Source organism: Pseudopipra pipra, chromosome 15, assembly GCF_036250125.1.
Source record: "Pseudopipra pipra isolate bDixPip1 chromosome 15, bDixPip1.hap1, whole genome shotgun sequence".
NCBI classification, from domain to species: Eukaryota; Metazoa; Chordata; class Aves; order Passeriformes; family Pipridae; genus Pseudopipra; species Pseudopipra pipra.
The window spans coordinates 11,937,005-11,956,209 of record NC_087563.1 but is presented as its reverse complement, the minus strand read 5'-3'; the positions used below and the strand labels follow the sequence as shown (position 1 = coordinate 11,956,209).

At 44.2% G+C, this 19,205-nt stretch overlaps 1 protein-coding gene across 4 annotated transcripts in view; it reads left to right on the top strand.

Moving 5' to 3' along the window:
* The window catches only part of CYFIP2 (cytoplasmic FMR1 interacting protein 2), a 53,885-nt gene extending 37,678 nt beyond the window's left edge, over positions 1-16,207 (top strand). For 3 of the 4 annotated variants that reach the window (XM_064671931.1, XM_064671929.1, XM_064671930.1), the window contains 8 exons: positions 1,139-1,282; positions 2,114-2,204; positions 2,887-3,017; positions 6,090-6,162; positions 6,664-6,758; positions 10,701-10,939; positions 11,362-11,509; positions 12,060-16,207. In XM_064671931.1, coding sequence (XP_064528001.1) covers positions 1,139-1,282; positions 2,114-2,204; positions 2,887-3,017; positions 6,090-6,162; positions 6,664-6,758; positions 10,701-10,939; positions 11,362-11,509; positions 12,060-12,227 — 1,089 coding nt within the window. In that variant the 3' untranslated portion in view covers positions 12,228-16,207. The remainder of the gene's footprint in view (positions 1-1,138; positions 1,283-2,113; positions 2,205-2,886; positions 3,018-6,089; positions 6,163-6,663; positions 6,759-10,700; positions 10,940-11,361; positions 11,510-12,059) is intronic. The other variant, XM_064671932.1, reaches the window with a different exon arrangement.
* The last annotated feature ends 2,998 nt before the right edge of the window (positions 16,208-19,205 follow it).

Genomic DNA, 19,205 nt, shown 5'->3' with positions numbered 1-19,205 from the left:
AGTGAGTCAGAATTGGAGGACAACTGGAGCCTTCAGCCACTGTAGTGGTGAAGCACAGACAATAGTTTGCTCTGTTCTGCTACTTCAGCCTTTGCTCTCTTTCACCCAAACCTCCTCAATGCCTTGATCCTGGCACTCCCTTTGCTCTGTTACTGGCAGGGCAGGGGATCCCTGTAGAGTGGAGTCCAAAATATCCACAGGGATACGTTTTGTTTTCTTCCCTTTGTTTGAGAAAGATCTTTTGGTTAAGCATGAGCCAGGGTTTATCTGTGTTTTGCTGGAAGGGGCACTACATGCAAGAATCTTTTCAAGAATTGCATTTTTGCTGCTCACTGAGGCTGTAGTTGGAGATGTCATTGAGGGACATGGAGGGAGAGTTCCCCCTACTTCTGTTTCACTCACACCAAATGGATCCTGTAAATGTTCCAGTGATAAAACATTACAGCAATTTCCACATTTCCAAGATGACACTGATAGAGTACATTCCTGGAAATCACTTTCTGTTCTCTGCTGCTAAAAACTTTCGGGAGCCAATGCCCTGGGTACTATTCTCCCTAGACTAGGGTCAGATTCTTACCCTTGTCACAGACCCGTGGGGATGTCTGTTAAGTAGAGGCTGATGTAAAGTTTTCCAGATGCAAAAACGATCTTCTCTGTGTCTCTTCCAGCTGCCCTTGAACTCAGTGGCTGCAGTTCCTGCTTTTCTTAATAAGCCTCATTTAAAGCAAGTGCCCATAGGGAAAAAAATCTGTCTGCTTAAATGTATATAAAGGTTTTCATTTTAGTAGAGAAGAATTTGGTTTTGAAGAGGCAAAGGGCCACTGAACTGAAATACTTGATTGGGAATGTATGGGAGAGTAAATTACCTTGGAAATGAAAGTGCTGTTGCTACACAGTAGGATAATAAACCTTGTGGCATAACAATGTGTTGAGATTAGAATATATCTGACTACACAGAAGAAAAGCAATCTCCTTTTTGCCCCAAGAAGTAGAAATGGGAATTGTCATGGGTTTTATTATTTCTCCTTCTCTTTCTTATTTTTATTTGAAGTGATGGAACATAATACTGTGATAAGAGGATTACTTAAGGTCTGGTCGATGCTGCTGTCTAACTGTCACTGTGCTTCTAATTTCTCAGCCTCTCAACATTGCCTACAGTCACATCTACAGCTCCTACCGCAATTTCGTGGGGCCACCTCATTTCAAGACAATCTGCCGCCTTCTTGGCTACCAGGGCATCGCGGTGGTCATGGAAGAGCTGCTGAAGATCGTCAAGAGCCTGGTAATTCTGAGCCTGACCCTGGTGATGGAGAATCCCCAAAGCCTTGACAGGTCCAGGCAGGACAGTCGGCGTGGGCTTTGGGCTCAGGGTGTTCACATCTGGGCACCGTCATGTCCCTTGATCCACAGTGAAACATTTGTGTCTGATTTTCACCGTTGCTGAGGAATCCCACTGATTCCTGGGGGATGATGGAGTGTTTCCACCAGGATCAGACAGCATTCAGCACAAAGATTTTATGTTTGACTAAACAGAGTTTAGTCCATAATCCCAGATAATGTATCTACAGGATGCAGGTGTGTAACTGCAAATGTCAGCAAGTGCTTTAAACTAAGAAATGTGCTTTGCTCTAATCCATATTAGTGCAAAACATCAGTTCTGCAGAAACTTGTTCTACATGAATGTAAATTCTTTATTAAAATCTGAGTATCCAGTGTTATTCCTCAGGTGGAAGGAGCATTTCCTGTGCTGGGGAAGGACTCCTTTGGAAGCTCTGGTAAAATGCTTTTTGGTTTAGAAGCACAAGTCCAGCTGGACTGAAGACTGAGCCTTGTTTGGATTTCAGCTGCAAACAGTGCAAACACAGCAAGCTGTATTTTGAATTCGAAAATCCACGCAGCTGTGATTTATTCTTTGTGAGGAAGCTATAAAAGCTCTCTGACTCCATACACTTGGGCTGAATTTTATAGTTGAGTGAAATCCAAATTAAGCAAGTCTTTCTTGGACTCCTGCTGAAGTTTCATCCTGTGCTGTCAGATGTGGACCCAACCTCAACCAGCCTCTTTCAAAACCAATGCTAGGAGAGCCTATTTAACTTCTCTTTTTCTCCAACAGCTCCAAGGCACCATCCTGCAGTATGTGAAGACTCTGATCGAAGTAATGCCCAAGATATGCCGCTTGCCAAGACATGAATATGGCTCTCCAGGTGGGTGCTGCAGAGGGATGCTTGAGCAAGAGCTCACCAATGTCTTGGTGCAGTGTTTACTTAGGCCCACACTAATAGTTAAACCATGTTGGGCAGGTGACATGCCAGTGCCACGTGCAGCCAGGCTTGCTGGGACACTTTCAGCTGCTTTGCCATTGACTCTGGAACGTGTATAGGAAACTTCCCCAGGAAAACTCCTGTTGTAAATTTCCTTTTGAACACACAGATAAGGGAATGTCTTCTGGTAGCTTCTGTTTTGTTTTCAGGATTCTATAAGCTTTTGTTATTGTTTATAATTATATGTTTTTGTTATATTGTTTATTATTGGTATTTTTCAAATGCTCTATTCAGCTGGTGCAGCATGTCTTTTGCAGCATGTCTGCAGTCAGAAGCTCTGGCTGGTATTACGTGAGCCAGCACCACGTCATCCATTAGTCTCGAACCTCTTTTTTCCTCTGATGTGGAAATCCAAGGAATTCATATGACTTACTTCCTATTTTCTAAGGGTTACTGAAAGCAGGATAAGACACTGCATCTTAGTTCTTTCCAATGCCAGTCTCTGTGTATCCTTTGCAGCTTGCAATTTGTGACTAAAGAAATATCAGGCACTGATTGTCTTTTTACCCAAGCTAACAGAGGATGATTCTGTTCTCTTCCTGACTGTCCTTCCTTGTCTTTTAAGGAATCCTGGAGTTTTTCCATCATCAGCTGAAGGACATCATTGAGTATGCAGAGCTGAAGACTGATGTGTTCCAGAGCCTCAGAGAAGTGGGCAATGCCATTCTCTTCTGCCTCCTTATCGAGCAGGCTTTGGTAAGGCAAAACCCCCTGCACCAACACATCATACTTGAGATTTCCAGCTCAAGAGTATAAGTGGAAGTGGGTTCTCCAACAGAAGAGTTTGGGAAATGTTACTTTCCAGCTTCTTGTGTTTTCAAGGTCTCTCTGGGGCTGTATTATTGGAGTCTTTGGGCATGTCCATGGGGATGGTGTGTACTGGCACTTGGTCATGCCTCTGGGATTGCTGAAGGTGAATCTGAATACTGGAAGATCTAGATTTAATTTTTGGACCCAAAGCTACCCCTTGTTCATCCTTCTCAGAAATAAAACCAACTGGAGTTTATTTCTAGATTGTAAGCTCTCTGGGGCAGGGATCAATACTTTTTTATACACGTGTTTTGTACAGTGAGATGTAGATTTGAGCCCTTTGCTCTTTTAGGGTGCTAGTGCAATGAAAACAACCTGATTGATTCTAATGGTGATATGGATAAAGCAATTCAACAGGAAGGAAATCTGAGAAGAGCTGATGATATATTTCCTATGACATCCTCACTGAAAGTAGCTGGAGTGACAACTCTGTATTGCCCCCTGCCACAGGTGTTTTGCATGTGCAGAAGTCTCTCAGCTCATGTGATGCCCTTTCTAGTGTGGGGCAAAGGCTGTGGCTGAGTGCCACTCATCTTCCTACCGTCTAGCTTTTCACACGTAAATTTACTTTGTGATGAATTTATCTCATAGTTTGGCCTAGAGCCAACTGGGGAGTGTTCAATGACACAATTTTACATGAAATATGCATATTTTATGTCATAATGGTTTTGGCAGGGTTATTTCAGATAGACTTCCCTAGCATGAGATGGGATTCCAAGCAAAGCCAGAAAGTTCAGAGCAAAACCAGAAGGAAATTCAATGATTCCAAGTTTTATCCAGCAATAAAACACAGGAAAAACTGAAAGTCTCTGCATGTACTCAAAATATATATATTTCTGCCCTTGCATTTTAACTCCAGATCAAGAGACTTTAGTTCCTGATGGGGTGTATCAAACACTTTCAGTGAGCAGTGACTGCTGAAGATTAAGAAAACTAGAGAGATGTATATTACTCAGCAGCTTGGCTTTTATAGAATGACCAGAGTTGCCAACTATATTCTGGCAGTTTCTATTTCTTTTGTGGCTTGGTCAGTGCTTTCTGCTGTTCTCAGTGTTGGGTTTTATGCTGGATGTACTGCACTTGCCTTTTCTGTCCCATCTTTAAATGGAGACTTAAGGGACACGTTTCTTTTAGAAATCCTTCATTTCAATGAAACAATGTTCCTTCAGTCCCAGGAACTGTACATCAGCACTGTACTGGCATTTTAGAATAGCAGAAAATAAAGCAAAGATGGTGGGAATTTAGGGATCCCTTTAGGAAGATTGCCCATCCAAGTCCACATCTGCCCACTTTCTGTGCCAAAAAAAGTCTCTCCCTTTCTGATTCCCTGTTTTTCCCCACAGAAGTAGATTCAGAATATAAAGCCATTTTGCACGCAGCTGCACTGGTTCCCACTTTCTGGAAGGTGTCAGATTCATAGAGCCATCACAGAACAAGATTTTCCCTCTAATGGAGTTCTTGTGCAGCAGGAGGAATTGCTTTTATGGTGCAGTTACCTTCAGAGCTGTCTGAGTGATCTAAGCCTGGTGGTATTTGCTGGCAAAAATTGCTCTAGTGCAGATGCTCAGTCTGTCCCATTTTACCCCTTTTCATTGTTTAAGTCTGAAGAATGAGGGGTTGCTTGGGACTAAATTTCGAGGCAGAATTTGTACTCTCAGTTAATGGTCCTTGGGGAAGAGGTCTATTAATAGCATGACTAATTTTGGGACAGATATCAGATGAATGCAGGCTGCAAATGGTGAAAATACTCTCTTTATCAGAGGGAAACAGCAGTGGAAGAACATTCATCTAGGAATGAATAGTCTTTTACAAACAAAACAACTAAGGTGATAGGCCCACTCTGTTAGCACCAGCATCTCTCTGCCCTTGGAGGGACCCCAGACTGTTCCTGTCCCTCCAGCACTGTGTCACAAACTGCACTCCCACAAACTTGCTCTCATCCCGGCATCCATGCGCCAGTACAGCCTCCTGCAGCTCCATGCTACACTGTCCTCTTGGCTGGAAGGTGGGGAATCCCGCCCTGCATCCCGAACAGACCCAGCCGAGTCATTCCATCTGGCCCCCAGATATCTTTTGCTGCGCTGTCATGATCTGCTTTCGAGTGTGTCTACATCTCTACAGTAAGCTCAGAACTGGAAGCATGTCCTAGGACTAGGCTTTTGTAGGAGCAGGCTGATGCCTTGTCGTGACGCGGTGCCTCTGTGTTAAACAGCTTTGGTTTCCTTGCTGCTGTTTCCCATTGCAGACTCGTATACAATGTACTGTCAGCCATCGCTCCTCAGTCTCCACCTGCCTATTTCTAGGTTTCTCCTCCTTGTGCATCTGTGTTTGGGATTATTTTTTCTCAAGTGCATTGGCATGCATCCCCTCAGGTGGCATCTCATGATGTTATTCCTCTCTGGACTTCTGTTTTATTCTCCCTGGTGCCTGCACCACTGGGATTCTGATAGCCCTGGCTGAGAACACCATACGAAGAAACAAATCATTTCAGACCAATGTGTGATGTACCTATTTGCAGTAGAGCCACACATCGCTATATTTTACATGTACACTTCCTAAAATAACTAAGCCAAAGGGTAATTTCCACCTGGGCACTCTCTGTAAGAACAGACAGCAGGAATTCATCAGGGTAAGATGAAACTGAAACCTCTGTGTTCTTTATCCCCCCCTTGCTTGCAGTGCTAGTAAATAGGACAGAAAATAAATATAAAGGTCTGGCCTTGTACAGGCAGGAAGTAACTTATTCGTGTAGGGGAAACTTCCTGTCTTAAGTTGAGGTATTTCTTCCAGTTTCAGTTCGTTTAGGTTCAAACTGTTGGAGTTGCTACTGAGCTGGGTTGGATTTGGATAGGTGCTGTAGGCATGAACTGTTGTAGTGTTGCCCAGGTCCCTGAGCCGTTCACGAATCCCCTGTAGGTATTTTTTAACTTACTTTATCTTTCTTTCTTCCTGCCTCAGTCCCAGGAAGAAGTTTGTGATTTGCTGCATGCTGCTCCCTTCCAAAATATTTTGCCCAGGGTCTACATCAAAGGTAAGAAGCTGAGAGGGAAGCAGTGGGCAGACTCAGAGGTCTCTGCCCAGAAGCTGGTTCTCTCCCATTTCTGCTGAGGATTAGTTCTAGCCCTGTTTCCCCCTCCAAACAGATAAGTGAATACAGCCAAACGTCAGGTGCAAACAAAAGCCAAGGGTGCATTTCCTGTAGCCTGAAACCTCAGTCAGTTTGGGGGTTCCCTTCAGGTTTTAAAGCCATTTCACAGCCTCTTTGGAGAATGACAGCATGAAATGTCCATCCCAGCAGGAGCGATCGGTAGCAGGGACATGCTTTTGGACATGTGTGATAAAGCTGCTGCTGAGACTGCAATCGCACATCCCTCCCTTCTCTGCATCACTGGTGCCCTCATTGCTGTCGGTTTGGCTCCCTGATCCACAGTCCCCTTGGATGGTTGCTGGGGGGCAGCTCTGAGCAAACTCGGCGGAAATTGCGGGTCTCCACTTCCTCCTCTCATTTCACTGTTTGCTGCTCGCTTGACAGAAGGAGAACGCTTGGAGGTGCGCATGAAGCGTCTCGAAGCCAAGTATGCCCCACTTCACCTGGTTCCCTTAATAGAGAGGCTGGGCACTCCGCAGGTAAGGATTTCATTGAAAGGGATGGCTGTTGAAAACTCGTAGCAGTCCCCGGACGGCCTGTTTGGCCTTGGGACAGTGATCCTTTTTTTTTTTTTTTCATTGATTTATTTTTTTTCTGCAAAACATCAATTGGACAAGCAAATCAGAATCCTTGCCCTAGCAGACACCCTGAAGGGAAATCTGTGAGTGGGTCCAGTGATGTTGTGCTTCTGCCTCTGGTCAGGAGACCTGGCAGGGAGCTGTAAGGCAAGTGTGCTAGAAGCCGGTTCTGAATCAGAACAACTCTGAAAAACTCTCCTTCTCCATTTTAAAAAGATGGAGAATTGCTGGAGTGGTTTGAGGGGAAACTTTGCAGAACTATCCCTAACTTAATCAATTGCCATCACTTTTGGGGTTCTCATTTTAGGGCTGCAGCTTGGTCTATTTTAAGTTCATCCCTGTCAAGGAATACATCTGAGAATGGTTTCCCTCCTAGCACATGCTTAGAGCTTTAGCACATGCTTAAAATTATGGCTCCATTAAAGTATCTTCTTGACGTAGGTCTCAGCTTGGGAAAGATCCCTTGTGCAGAAACTGAGTATGGTTTAAAATACATCCATAGACTGGTCAATGTAATGGGCAAAATTTGAGCTCCACTGACAGTAATAATCAAACTTCCAGTGCCCACTTAATGGGGTTGATGGGGTAGAAAACATTAAAAGTATCAAATAAATCAACACCCTTTTTCTGTAATGTACTGCTGAGGGAACGGAATGAACACTCAGCTGTATGAGGTGACAGATCTATGGCAGGCAGAAAGTTGTTGATTTTTTTCTCTTGTTTTTTTTTTCTGATGAATGAAGGACATTTTGAACTTCGCATCATTGGAAATCATCTGAAACAAAGAAATTGGCTGGATAACTGAGGGCTTTGTCTTACTTTGTAGACACTTCCTTTTAAAGGAGACACTCGAGAAAAAGAATTCACCTCTGTGTTTTTGTGTGTTTGTGTCGGTCTTTCTATCTTTCCTTCTTTCCATGCAAAATCATCATTGAAATCTGCTATTAGAGTCACTCGTTGCTTATCCCTGCCATAGGTGATGAAAACAAAAGGTGCTTCATGTCCAACTAAAATATAATATTTCTGTAAACTGTTCCCATATTCATCACACAGGTACAGTTGGGTACCAGATTTTTTTTTTTTTGAGCTCAAATGTAAATGAACACAAGAATCGCTTTCTATAGGTGCCTCCATAGCTTCTAAGCTTGCTCCTTATGCAGTTTTGGACATGCATTTTGGAAATGCAGTTTTGGACACAGGCCATATGGGATATTTCCTGCAGAATGCATAAATGCCTTTTAGCAATTGTTCAGAATCTGAGTAGACAATGCCTTCTAGATGCCTCTCCCAAAAGGTGGCCCTCTGCATTTCATAGAATTCTGTGCTGTGAAGGGGCTGAGCCAGAGTTAGTGGGGATGTATCAGTCTTTGCAGGTTTTGGGTAGGGTTCTGGCAAGCTCACCAGTTAAAGGTCTGTAAAAGAGGTTCAAAAACTGGAAAATCAAAACTGGTTTTGTGCAATGGCAGGAAAACTGTCAGTGATTGTTGTAAATAATTACTTTAAATTGGAAATCCAGAAGCAGCTGTTTGATGGGTCATTCATAAAGAACCAGGGGCATCAAAGTGGTTCATTAAAGGAATCCTCTCCCTTTTAATACTGACCATAGGAGTATTTAGTAAGGGATTTTCAAATCCTTGCTTGGTCAGTCTGTTTTTTTTCACTGGAAGTAACAGAAGCCTTTCCTTCTGAAGACAGAGGGAATAGTTGAGCCAGCACAGTGGCATCCTTTGACAGTTTATCTTGAGACTATCCTTCCTCTCCTGATCTTAGAAATCAGTGGGACCCCAGGTTGTGAGGCAGCTCTGGCCACAAGGTCAACAGCTCTCCAGCTGCCTTCCCCATGTTAGATATCTATCCAAGGATGGTAGTCCTGTATCAAAGACTGGTCTTACTGTGATGAATTTTAGAACCAAATTCTGTCTGTGAATGTGCTTAGCTGATGGCACTGCTGCATTGTAAGCCATATGCCTCCCTTTCTAAATTAAGACTTCTTCAGAAACAGTGTACTAAGATCACTGGAGAAGTTTGTTATCCAAAGTACCACTTTTATCACTGTATCTTAGCAAAGAGTAATGCTAACACCTAATTTACATTTGAAATGGCTCTACTTCTATTGTGTCCTCATTTTGCCATGATAGACTGGTGTCTGCAGATCTGTACCCACAAGAGCCTGGAGCGGGTGAAGACAGGGAAAGTGTACAGCATTTAGCTATCAAAAAACTGGATAAAATAAATCTTTACTTGCTAAGCAAACACATGCAGGTGTGTGCCATGGAACTGGTGATATTATTCCTGAGTTTAACAGGTTTAGGGATCTCGGACCCAATCTGGCCTCTGCAGACCAATACAGCTTTCCCATGATATTTGCTATTAGTTGAACATTAACTGAGCTGAGGTTCCCAGAACATCCTTGAAATTGTGACACAAACAAGAATTATCATGCTTCTGCTTTCAAGAACCACCAAACTAAAAATGCTTTAGGTTACTTCCAGCATAAACTAATAGTCAGGAAGGGGGGTGTGCAGGCGCACTCATAAATTTTTCATAGTGGAATGAAGGTGACCCGAGTAAACGGAGCATAATTCATGTTCTTAACGTCTGGCCAGGACATGTCCCTGCCCTTTGTCCCAGCTGCTCTGAGTCCCCATCGTGACTCTGATTGGGATAATATTTTCATAGGCATTACAGGGATAGCTGGAAATGGAGCAAACACTGAAAAACTACTTAAGGCTCCAGGAAGTCCTGTAGGACATGCGGGGTCTCGGGAAGTGTCACGCTTGCTCTGCGTGTCTCTGCCAAAGTGGTGAGAGGGGTAAAAGGCTCTGCCTGTGGGGCCGGGGCAGCCTCTCATCTACCAGGGTGAGCATGGCAGAGCTGGAGCCTCCCACAGCCACAGCTCTGACAGCACTCAGCTCCCATTTCCCATGTTATTGTTGGCAGCTCTGCAAACAGAAGTCAGTCATGCTTTGGAACAGCAATAAATAGGGCAGCAAGTGACCCCCATGCTTGCACCACAGCTCCACTCAGTGAGCTCAGGGGGGTCACTGCTCCCAGGGGCAGCCTCTGCTTGCTTTTTTAAATTCCCCATTTTTTTTCCTGCGGGAGCAATGGGGATGAAACGAAGTTGATTCTCTTTTCATTTTCCTTTAGTGTAAAAGCCAAAATAACTCCATCCAGTGGAGCCATTCCAGATTTGTATATCTAAATCTGAGCAGGAATGTCACAGAAATTGTCCATACATGTAAAGCTTCCACATCTGGAAAAAGTATTATTTGACTTTCTTATAAACCACAGGTTTTCCAGTATTAAGGTTCCAGTGGCTTCTCATCTTGCTCAGAGCTTTTTAACCCTAGCTACAAAAGAAATCAAGTAAACCCTGGGCCATCTGCATTTTAAAGAGATGATGGCAATGTCCTGGGAAGCAAAATGTCCCTGTTCTCTCCTGTTTTATTTTCATAATCTGCAGAAATGGTGACATGAAACCCAGCAATGCTGAGTAGCACTAACAGAACAGAACAGCATGCTAGCAGAATTAAGGATCAGTATTTCTGATCAGAGCTTTGCCTTCACTTTTCGTTTTCTGATGTACATAGTTATTCCAAAAGATACTGAGGTTGGTAAAATATAACTGAGCACAATATGAAGTCTCCTTCTGTTTGAGGGTTGAGTATTCTCTGGTGGGAAGTGCCATGGGAGCAGCCATCAGAGGTAAGGTTGGACCTTCCATGGGGTCTGTGTTAACTTTGAAAGAGCCGGGGAGAGACCAGGAAGCGTTAAGTCCCGCGAGGGTGTCTGTCTGTGCCACATCATCACTTCTGCTCCTTTGGTTGTCCTCCTCCCCAGCAAATAGCCATCGCCCGGGAGGGTGACCTGCTGACCAAGGAGCGGCTGTGCTGCGGGCTGTCCATGTTCGAGGTGATCCTGACGCGGATCCGGAGCTACCTGCAGGACCCCATCTGGCGCGGGCCGCCCCCGACCAACGGGGTCATGCACGTGGACGAGTGTGTGGAGTTCCACCGGCTCTGGAGCGCCATGCAGTTCGTGTACTGCATCCCCGTGGGCACCAACGAGTTCACTGCAGAGTGAGTGTCCGGGGGCCGGCAGGGACAGCCTCGGCCACTGTGGAGGTAGAGGGGGAACGTGGGTCCTTGATGTTGCTGTGCATGGATATAAACTGATGCTCAGAAGGCTTTCTATCAGAACAGCTGGAGAAAAGAGCAAGGTAAAGGGACGTGCCCAAAGGAGGTGGGTAGATGGGCCAACCCAAGACTAGGTCCTCACCCATCTCACCCTGTGATTCACCCTGCACAGCCTGGCCTGAGTGTAATTCTGCATATCTCCTTCTGAGTTCCGTTTCTCTTGGTGTACACCCACGTTCTAGGAGCAGGACTGAACCTGATTTCCCTAGGAATTCACCAAAGAAAGTTCCTGGTGCCATGGTACTTCTCTTGCCTGACTCTATCCTGTTATCTCTCCCCACCCCATCTCCCTGTCCTCCTTCCAGGCAGTGCTTTGGAGATGGTCTGAACTGGGCAGGTTGCTCTATTATTGTTCTCCTTGGACAGCAACGGCGCTTTGACCTCTTTGACTTCTGCTACCACCTGCTGAAGGTGCAGAGGCAGGATGGGAAGGATGAAATCATAAAAAACGTGGTAAGTTGAAGGGTGAGGTCCCAAAGGACCTGAACTAACACACTCCTCTGTTTTCTATCTTGCTTTGTCCAAACTCATCAATTACAACCATGCCCAGTGTTAACTTTATTAAACTGGACACATTCACTCTAAGGTTTCCAGCTGCAGTCTCAGCAGAGAGGCAAAGGTTTTAATTAGCTTGAAAATCAAATCTTTTTTCTCCCAAAGCTTTCCCTTCTTCCTGGGGTTGGGAAGCAGGATCTGAGGAGATGGTATTTCCATCTTGTGATCTTGGTGGCTTTATCAATAAGCAGCTGGGAGTCTAAACTTTGGGACAGTTAACTTAGGACCACTCACTGATCTTGTTAATGCTCTGGCTTGAGTCATCAAACCCTGTAATGAAGCGAGTCACCAGTCCCTGGGAAGTGCTAAGTGGAACAGTAACACGTGTTATAGCTGCTTTGCTTTAGCAGAGGTTTCCAGCAGCAGGTCAGAGGTACTGTTACTTTCTAGCTGATCAGATGACATAAGACTCTTCATCTACTGTTTTTCTCCCCCGCCATCCCTCCAGCCCTTGAAGAAGATGGCCGACAGGATCAGGAAGTATCAGATCCTGAACAACGAGATTTTTGCCATCCTAAACAAGTACATGAAGTCGGTGGAAACAGACAGTTCCACGGTGGAGCACGTGCGCTGCTTCCAGCCCCCAATCCACCAGTCGCTGGCCACCACCTGCTAGTGTGGACACGGACCCCACGTGGGTTGGGAAGGGAGAAGGGACTGAACCCAAACCAGCTGGGAGGGGTAAACTTGGTGTGAGACCTGGCAGCGAAGTGATGCTGGGTCTGCCTCTACACCCGAGGACGCATCTTCCCCTCGGCCCCGTTTGAGTGCATGTTCCTCTGTACCATCCCTGTGATCGGTTTTACTTGTAGCTTTCGGACTTGGGGGTGGGTGGGGGTGGGTGGGCAAAACGTGCTTTTATTCCATGAAGTGGTCCAGTTTCTCCCTGTGATTCACTCGGTCAGACACATCACTGAAGCCATACTGCAGCCCCCTGCGGGGGGTCCTGCTGGAAGAGTCCCATGCTTCCACAGCGCCGGGAACCCGCTCCCACCACAGGAGCAGTGGGGCAAATCAGCCCCCCCAGTGACATGTGCCACCGGCCACAGAGCAGGAGGGTCTGAAGAAAAGTCCCTGATTCACTCTTGGAGGGGAAGAAGGGATGAAGGCAGGATGGCACTGATGGCAGCGCCCTGAGGATGAAGCGATGGGTGCAGAGGAGCCCTGCCAGGGGGGTTGTGGATGGCTGTGTGCCCCAGGCTGGGTGGGCTTCATGCTCTTGGCCTCTCCAGCATTTGTTAGAGGGAGCTTTGGCATGTGGGCTTCAGAATAGCAGTGATGTAGTCACCAAATAACTCCTGAGCACTTCAGAGAGGTGGGGAAAGAGAAAATGGCCTGGCTTTTTCCCTGCTGTGGGACATCCACTTATTTTAAAGCAGAGGTTCTCCCCTGAAGACACATCTTCCATGGACTAAATCAGATTTCCTATGGACTACAGAAGAGGCTGCATTCATGTGAATGTGCTCTTGAACATATTAACTTGGGTGGAAACAATCACTGGTCCTGGCAGGATGCAGGTGTAGTTACCTTGAACATATGGGATCTTTGATCTTCAGCCAAGGATGAGAGCTGGGGTGTATAATCTCTGTATGTTCAGGGATGCTGTTTTCCCTTGGTTTACACAAATTCCTAGAGGCACAGTGACCAAATACCTTTCTTCAGAGAAGGGTGACTATCAGCAGGGCTTAGGAAACTTCCCATCACTCAGAAATGATGTAATTGTTTAGAAGAGGTAAAACATAGGATAAGCATCAAAAAATACCAAGAATTTTGCAAGTTTAAAGGCTTTCAGAGGGAATACTGGAGTCTGTTTCCTTTTCCTACTCAGCTAATCTAAGATCCCTGAATAATGAGAACAAATTCAGGTGGAACTTGAAGGAGGATTTCATAACTCATGGTCTTCCTTGCTTCCCCTCAGTAGTGTCACTGGAGTGATAGAAAAGCTTGTGCTTGAAGTTAAAGGAGATTAAACCACATGCTCCAAGAGAAAATGATCCCAGCCTCACCACTGGCAATGTTTCCTCAGCTTTAGCCTGGTCACAGCAGATAATTGCTGTGACAGTATACAGATGTGATAATATATATTCCTTTCATGCATTTCATCATGCCTTGTAAACTGTATGCTGTTACAGATGTTAAAAGGCAGAGCCTGGGCGTTAATTCTCTCAAAAGGAACATAGAATTAATTACTAGGAATGTCCCAGCTGGAGTATTTTGTGTTAGGAAACAACAGCCAAACTGTTGGCGAGAGATGATCTTGTTGGGTGGGATGAATTTCTTTTCTTGGACCTTCATCACTGACTCCCATGGAAATCAATAAATACCCCACACATGACAAGTGCTGGACATTTTCACACCTTGAGATTCCTTTAATTACTGAGACAGACATTTCAACTGCAGGGAGGAAATTGTGCAGCACAGTAACCTGAAAGTAAACTGAAATCTCAGGAAGTCTGGCTGAAATCCTGGAGTGGCGGGGAAGGACCCAGCCCAACAAGGCGAGTTGTTTCCTCCGTGTTGTGAGGAAGAGCAGCAGAAGAGCATCTGGAACTTGCTGACACTAACAGGGCCCTTGCTCTCTATTTACTCTTCCACTAAGGATGTCAGTTCTGTTTTTCCATCATGTTCCAACACTTCTACACTACTGGAGTGAGGCTATTTAAAGATATATATTTTTAAAAGGAAGAGGAGAATTAAGCACTTTATTTTTTGTGGAAAACAAGATATGAGGAAGATAGATCCAACGAAGATCCAGTTTTTCCTGACCTAAATAGTAAGTGCTTGTTATTTTGGTATGAAAGTGTTGCTGAAAAGGTGGCACAAGTCCCTGTCTGGCTCTCAGAGCCACCTCTAGGCACAGCACAAATTAAATGTCCTACTGCATCTGTTATTATGGGATGTTGGAGTCTTTCCAGAAACCAGCATGAGCAAGAGGTTGCTACAGAAGGATGAACTGTACCAAATGGCCCGGTCTCAGCTATCTACAAAATGGGATGTAGTAAGGTGAATTTAAATGCCTGTTTGCATCTGTTTAGGTCTGAAGTGAGTTGTGAGATATTTCACCTAAACCTGTAAAACTCTTTGAATTCTTTTGCTGTAGTTTTGCCATAATGGTTCCTGAAACCCTGCAAAACACCGTTGCACGTACTTGAAAGAACAGGTAAATGAAATCTATTTGTTGCCCTTGGATTTGCTGGCAAAAATGTAAAATCCCTTCAGATTCAAAGGGATTAAATATTTTGAGCAAAATGTCAAAGTGCATGAATGAAATGTAAACTGTTTTGACTGTAGAGTGTATGCAGATGTTTTGCCTTATTGCTCAAGTCGTATGAGATATCAGCTAGGAATAATCTTACAGTCTTAATTTCTGAGATTTGATGTTACTGTCCTTTGATTATCTCAAAGATTCAGATAGTCTTTAGCTTCAGTTCTTTCATCCTCCTTGACTGTGTATAAGAAAGAGGTCCAGGCTTAGGTCTTCAAACAACTCCATGAAAGTAGATTTTTTTTTCCTCCATCCTTTTTTTAATGTCATCACTGTTAATGGAAATAGGGAGCAAATTGTGGCAGTAGAGCTAAATAGTAACAGATTGCCACAGGTTTGGGCATATTCTCCACACTTGAAGATTTTCTGCCAAATTTGAGTGTCTTTCTTGCAGATATGCTCCAATCCTGTAGTTTTCAGCCTTTTATAATGTGGAGACCCCTAATGTTCTTTTCCTAGGGAAATGTTGACCCCTGTCTGAATACTTCCAAGTCCAGCGACTATGGATTTGCTTTTTACCTATATTTTCCTCCTTATGATGAAGTAGTCTGCAAACTCCCTGGGATCCACCAGCCACCACTTGGAATGTCTACTTCAAAGACAAGTTGTTGGCTCAATGCAGGAATTACAGGGCAGGAGAAAGGATGGCCTGTGTCATGAATGAAGTCAGACCAGGTTATTTTAATGTCCCCTCTGGCTTTGCCATTATAAAATGTGACTATTGGCAGTGCACATGCTTTTCTGGAATGATGCTACACTTGACTTTCAATGCTACAATAGAAAGGGGAAGCAAACTAGTTCAAGCTCAGCACTTCAATGGTTTTCCTTTTAAAGTCTGACAGCACTTAGTAGCATTGAACAACATTAGTCCTTTTTCTCCTGTATTACTCCAGTCCAGTAGGTTCATGTATGTTTGAGAAAAAAAGAAAAAAGAATTGAAGGTGTAAAAAAACCCAAGAAAATATTCTCCAAAACTGTTGTCAAATGTACCATATTTGTATGAAAAGCTGCTTGAGTTATTTTGTACAATGAATTTTATTTATGGTGAGGTATATTTACGCTTGTGATCTGATACAGTGTTAAATTTTTGATCCATATTTGCTATGCAGCTGAAGATGATATTTTGGTTTTGTATTTTTTGCTGTTGTTCTGAAATACAGCCAACAGAAGCTTCCATCTCCATTAGAAGTGCTTCTGCAAGAGTAAAGCATCTGGTACCTGGTGATATGTCCCGTAACACAGCAACCAACAGTGTGTACAACAAATGTGGGATGACTTTTGTGATGAAGAGAAATAAAAATTGGGCTCATTCATGAAATGGGCAGACTTTACTTTGTGGTGTTATTGTCATTGTGATATCTGTTATTTAGGAAGAGCCTCCCATTTCACTTGGCACAAAGGAAAAGCTAAATTGATAAAAATGTTGAGCTTTTGTCGAAACCAAAGAAAAAAAATGAGGCATTTTGGTCAACAGAGAACAGACATATTTTCCTATCAAAAAGTTAATGATCTTAGAGAAAAACTTCCTGGCACAACAAATATTTATATGAAAACTTGTTTTATTATTAGGGAGTCAGTGGAGGGAAAATTATATAATTATTTGTGATACAATTTGACAGGCTCTACTGAAAACAAAGCTAAACTGAGAGCTAATTTCCTATCATTACCATAGCCTTGTCAACTCCACAGGAGCCTTTTTTGTTCCAGGAGATGCTCCTTGCTATTATTTTCCCAAATTTCCATTTGAAACCATTCTTAGTTTTGTGTTAGAAGCATCCAAAGATCAGCTGCAGTTGTTGACTGCAGAAGGAGTGGGAACTGAGGGGAAAAGATTTTCTGGGAGCTGTTTAAGGTGAAACAACTGACATGGATCAATGGGAGTGGAGCTCTTGTGCTCAGCTCTAGATTAAACACTGTAATTGATGTTCCATTTCATAGCTTCTTCCCAAGGTTCCTCACGGGAACAGCTTCTTAGCTTAAGAGGAATAGAAATGCAATGATTCTTCACATAAAATTGGAAGGGAACTTTACACCATGACCAGGCAGCTCTGTTGATCTTTCCAATGTGCTTTAAGTCAGGATGTGCTCCAGCTTTGTGGGTGATATCCTGCTGTGCAGAACTGTTTGCCCAGTGGCTGAAAGTTGCCCAGTGTTTACTGATTTCAACATAGTTCTGCAGGGAATGGCAGAGAGGAGAGCAGGACTTTCTTCCTGCCTTAGCCACTGGGCAGGTTGTTTGGGTTTCACTCTTTCTTCCATCAAGACTTCTCTTTTTTTTTTTAAACTAATTTTAGCTGCTGTGTCATGCACACCCCAGTTCTTACACCAGCCCTAAGAAGAGCTGAGAGCTCACATGGTCTCACCTGAAGCCAGAAGCAATTTTTGGTTTGGGTGTCAGGGTCCAAGCCTCTGAATTTTGAACAACCAACCCTAAGGGACCAGTATCAAAGATATAGGCCCACATCTTCTTCCTAGTGCTCCTAAATATGTTTAAATCTTCAAATTAAAGGCACTTCACCCATTTGAAGAACAGTACATTAATGATTGTTTCAAAAGCTTAATAAAATTACCCTTTCTGTGACCCCTTCTGCAAGCCAGGAGTGCCTTTCATATCTAGTTTTGCTTGATTTAGAGTTCTGATGCAAATGCCTAGCAGATAAGAGGTCTGCAAACAAACGATCTGCTGATTGCATGTCACTTATGTCACTTCACCTCTGGCACCCACTGCTGCTCCGATGCCCGCTGAGCACCAGCTCCCATCCATCACCAACCCACCACTCCTGTTCTGACAACATACATGCTTTATGGGGCCACAGTGACCTGGATCACTGAACTGATCTGGATAAAATATTTAGCAACCCTGGGAGAAAGGAGCTGGGGTGTGTTTTATGGCCTCATGACCCTGGATCACTCAGCAGCCCCTCAGCACAGACCCACAGGTACGTGCACTGGCATGGGGAAGGCAGTTCCACAAGGGTGGGAACCCACCATGGGTGTGACTGGCTTGGGAACTCTCCCTGTTGGTGGTGTCTAAACCCTTGTAGCACCAAATGTCAGCCTCAGCCACTGCAGACACAGTTACCTTGAAACAGGCTGAATTAAAGCTGTCTGCTCAACTAAGTTCAGTCTTTCAAGCCTCGAGCATCCTTTCAAGTAGTGCTGCAATCTTCCAACAGCAGGCAATTCCTTTAACCCTTACACTATCAGGTCATTGCCAGAAAAAGGATTTACCCTCTCTTTGAAGCAGCAAATGGCTCCTCAGAGCCCTAAAACTGTACGAAGCCAGAGCAGAATGCTGCAATCCTGTTCAGAAAGTTTCCACAGGAACATGCCTAGCAGACATCCAAGGGCAAAAGTTTCCACCACCTGTTAGCACAATACTTCCACCATTATTTTTAATACAGAACAGTTGATACTCAGTATTTTTCCATCATTTTTCCAGAATAGAAGAGATGAGCAGACAAGAGCAGGGCAAAGAAAAGCCTTTTGATGTTGCTAAAGAGGTTATTTGCATGCAAAGCCGTCTTGCTCTGCCCCCTGGATTCCAATCAAGTTTTTTGGCCTGGAAACCAGTATTTCAGGAGGAACTGCATTGTTAGAAGATGAGCTGCTATGGAAGACTCCCTGATTTCTGATGAGTTATTTTTAAGGCAGCATCTGATGTATCAACCAGTGAGGTCATAGCTTTGGAGATGAATTCCCTTAATTATAGCCTTCCCATTAAAATGAGGCTATGAAGCAATAAAAGAGGCATTGGCTGCATCCCTGCTTTATTGTTATCAGTCTCAACTTGCCCTTGACTGAGTGTAGAAGGCAATTCCATGCCAATCCTACCTGGCTTTTAACTCTCATATTGCCATACACAGCCTTGCTAATTCCATCAAATGCAACTCCTGTCACTCTCTGATTTTATGCACTGCACCCCACAGCCCCTGCACCAAAGAGAAAGAAATATGTGACGCACTTGTGTATGTGGTTGATTACAGGATCTGACTGAAGTTTCTCCCACAGTGGTGACGACTGGGCACACTCCTTCCCTGGTATCTAATAAAATCAGCTCACACTGCAGTGCCTGCTGCTTTTGGGACCTCTTCCCTGTCATGTCTCTCTTCCCAGAACTTAGAATGGCTTCTTTTGGAGGTCTCACCCCTTGTCAAATTTGGCAAAAGTCAGTCCACAGTATCAAATATCTTTGGGGATGAAGGGAAGTACATAAATACACGTGTATGTGGTCACATTAGCCTTTTCCTTTAGGAAATCAAGCTGACAGGGGAAGGTAAAGCTGTGGCCCGAAGTGCCTATTGCTTTTAACTGCACCATGCTGTGGCA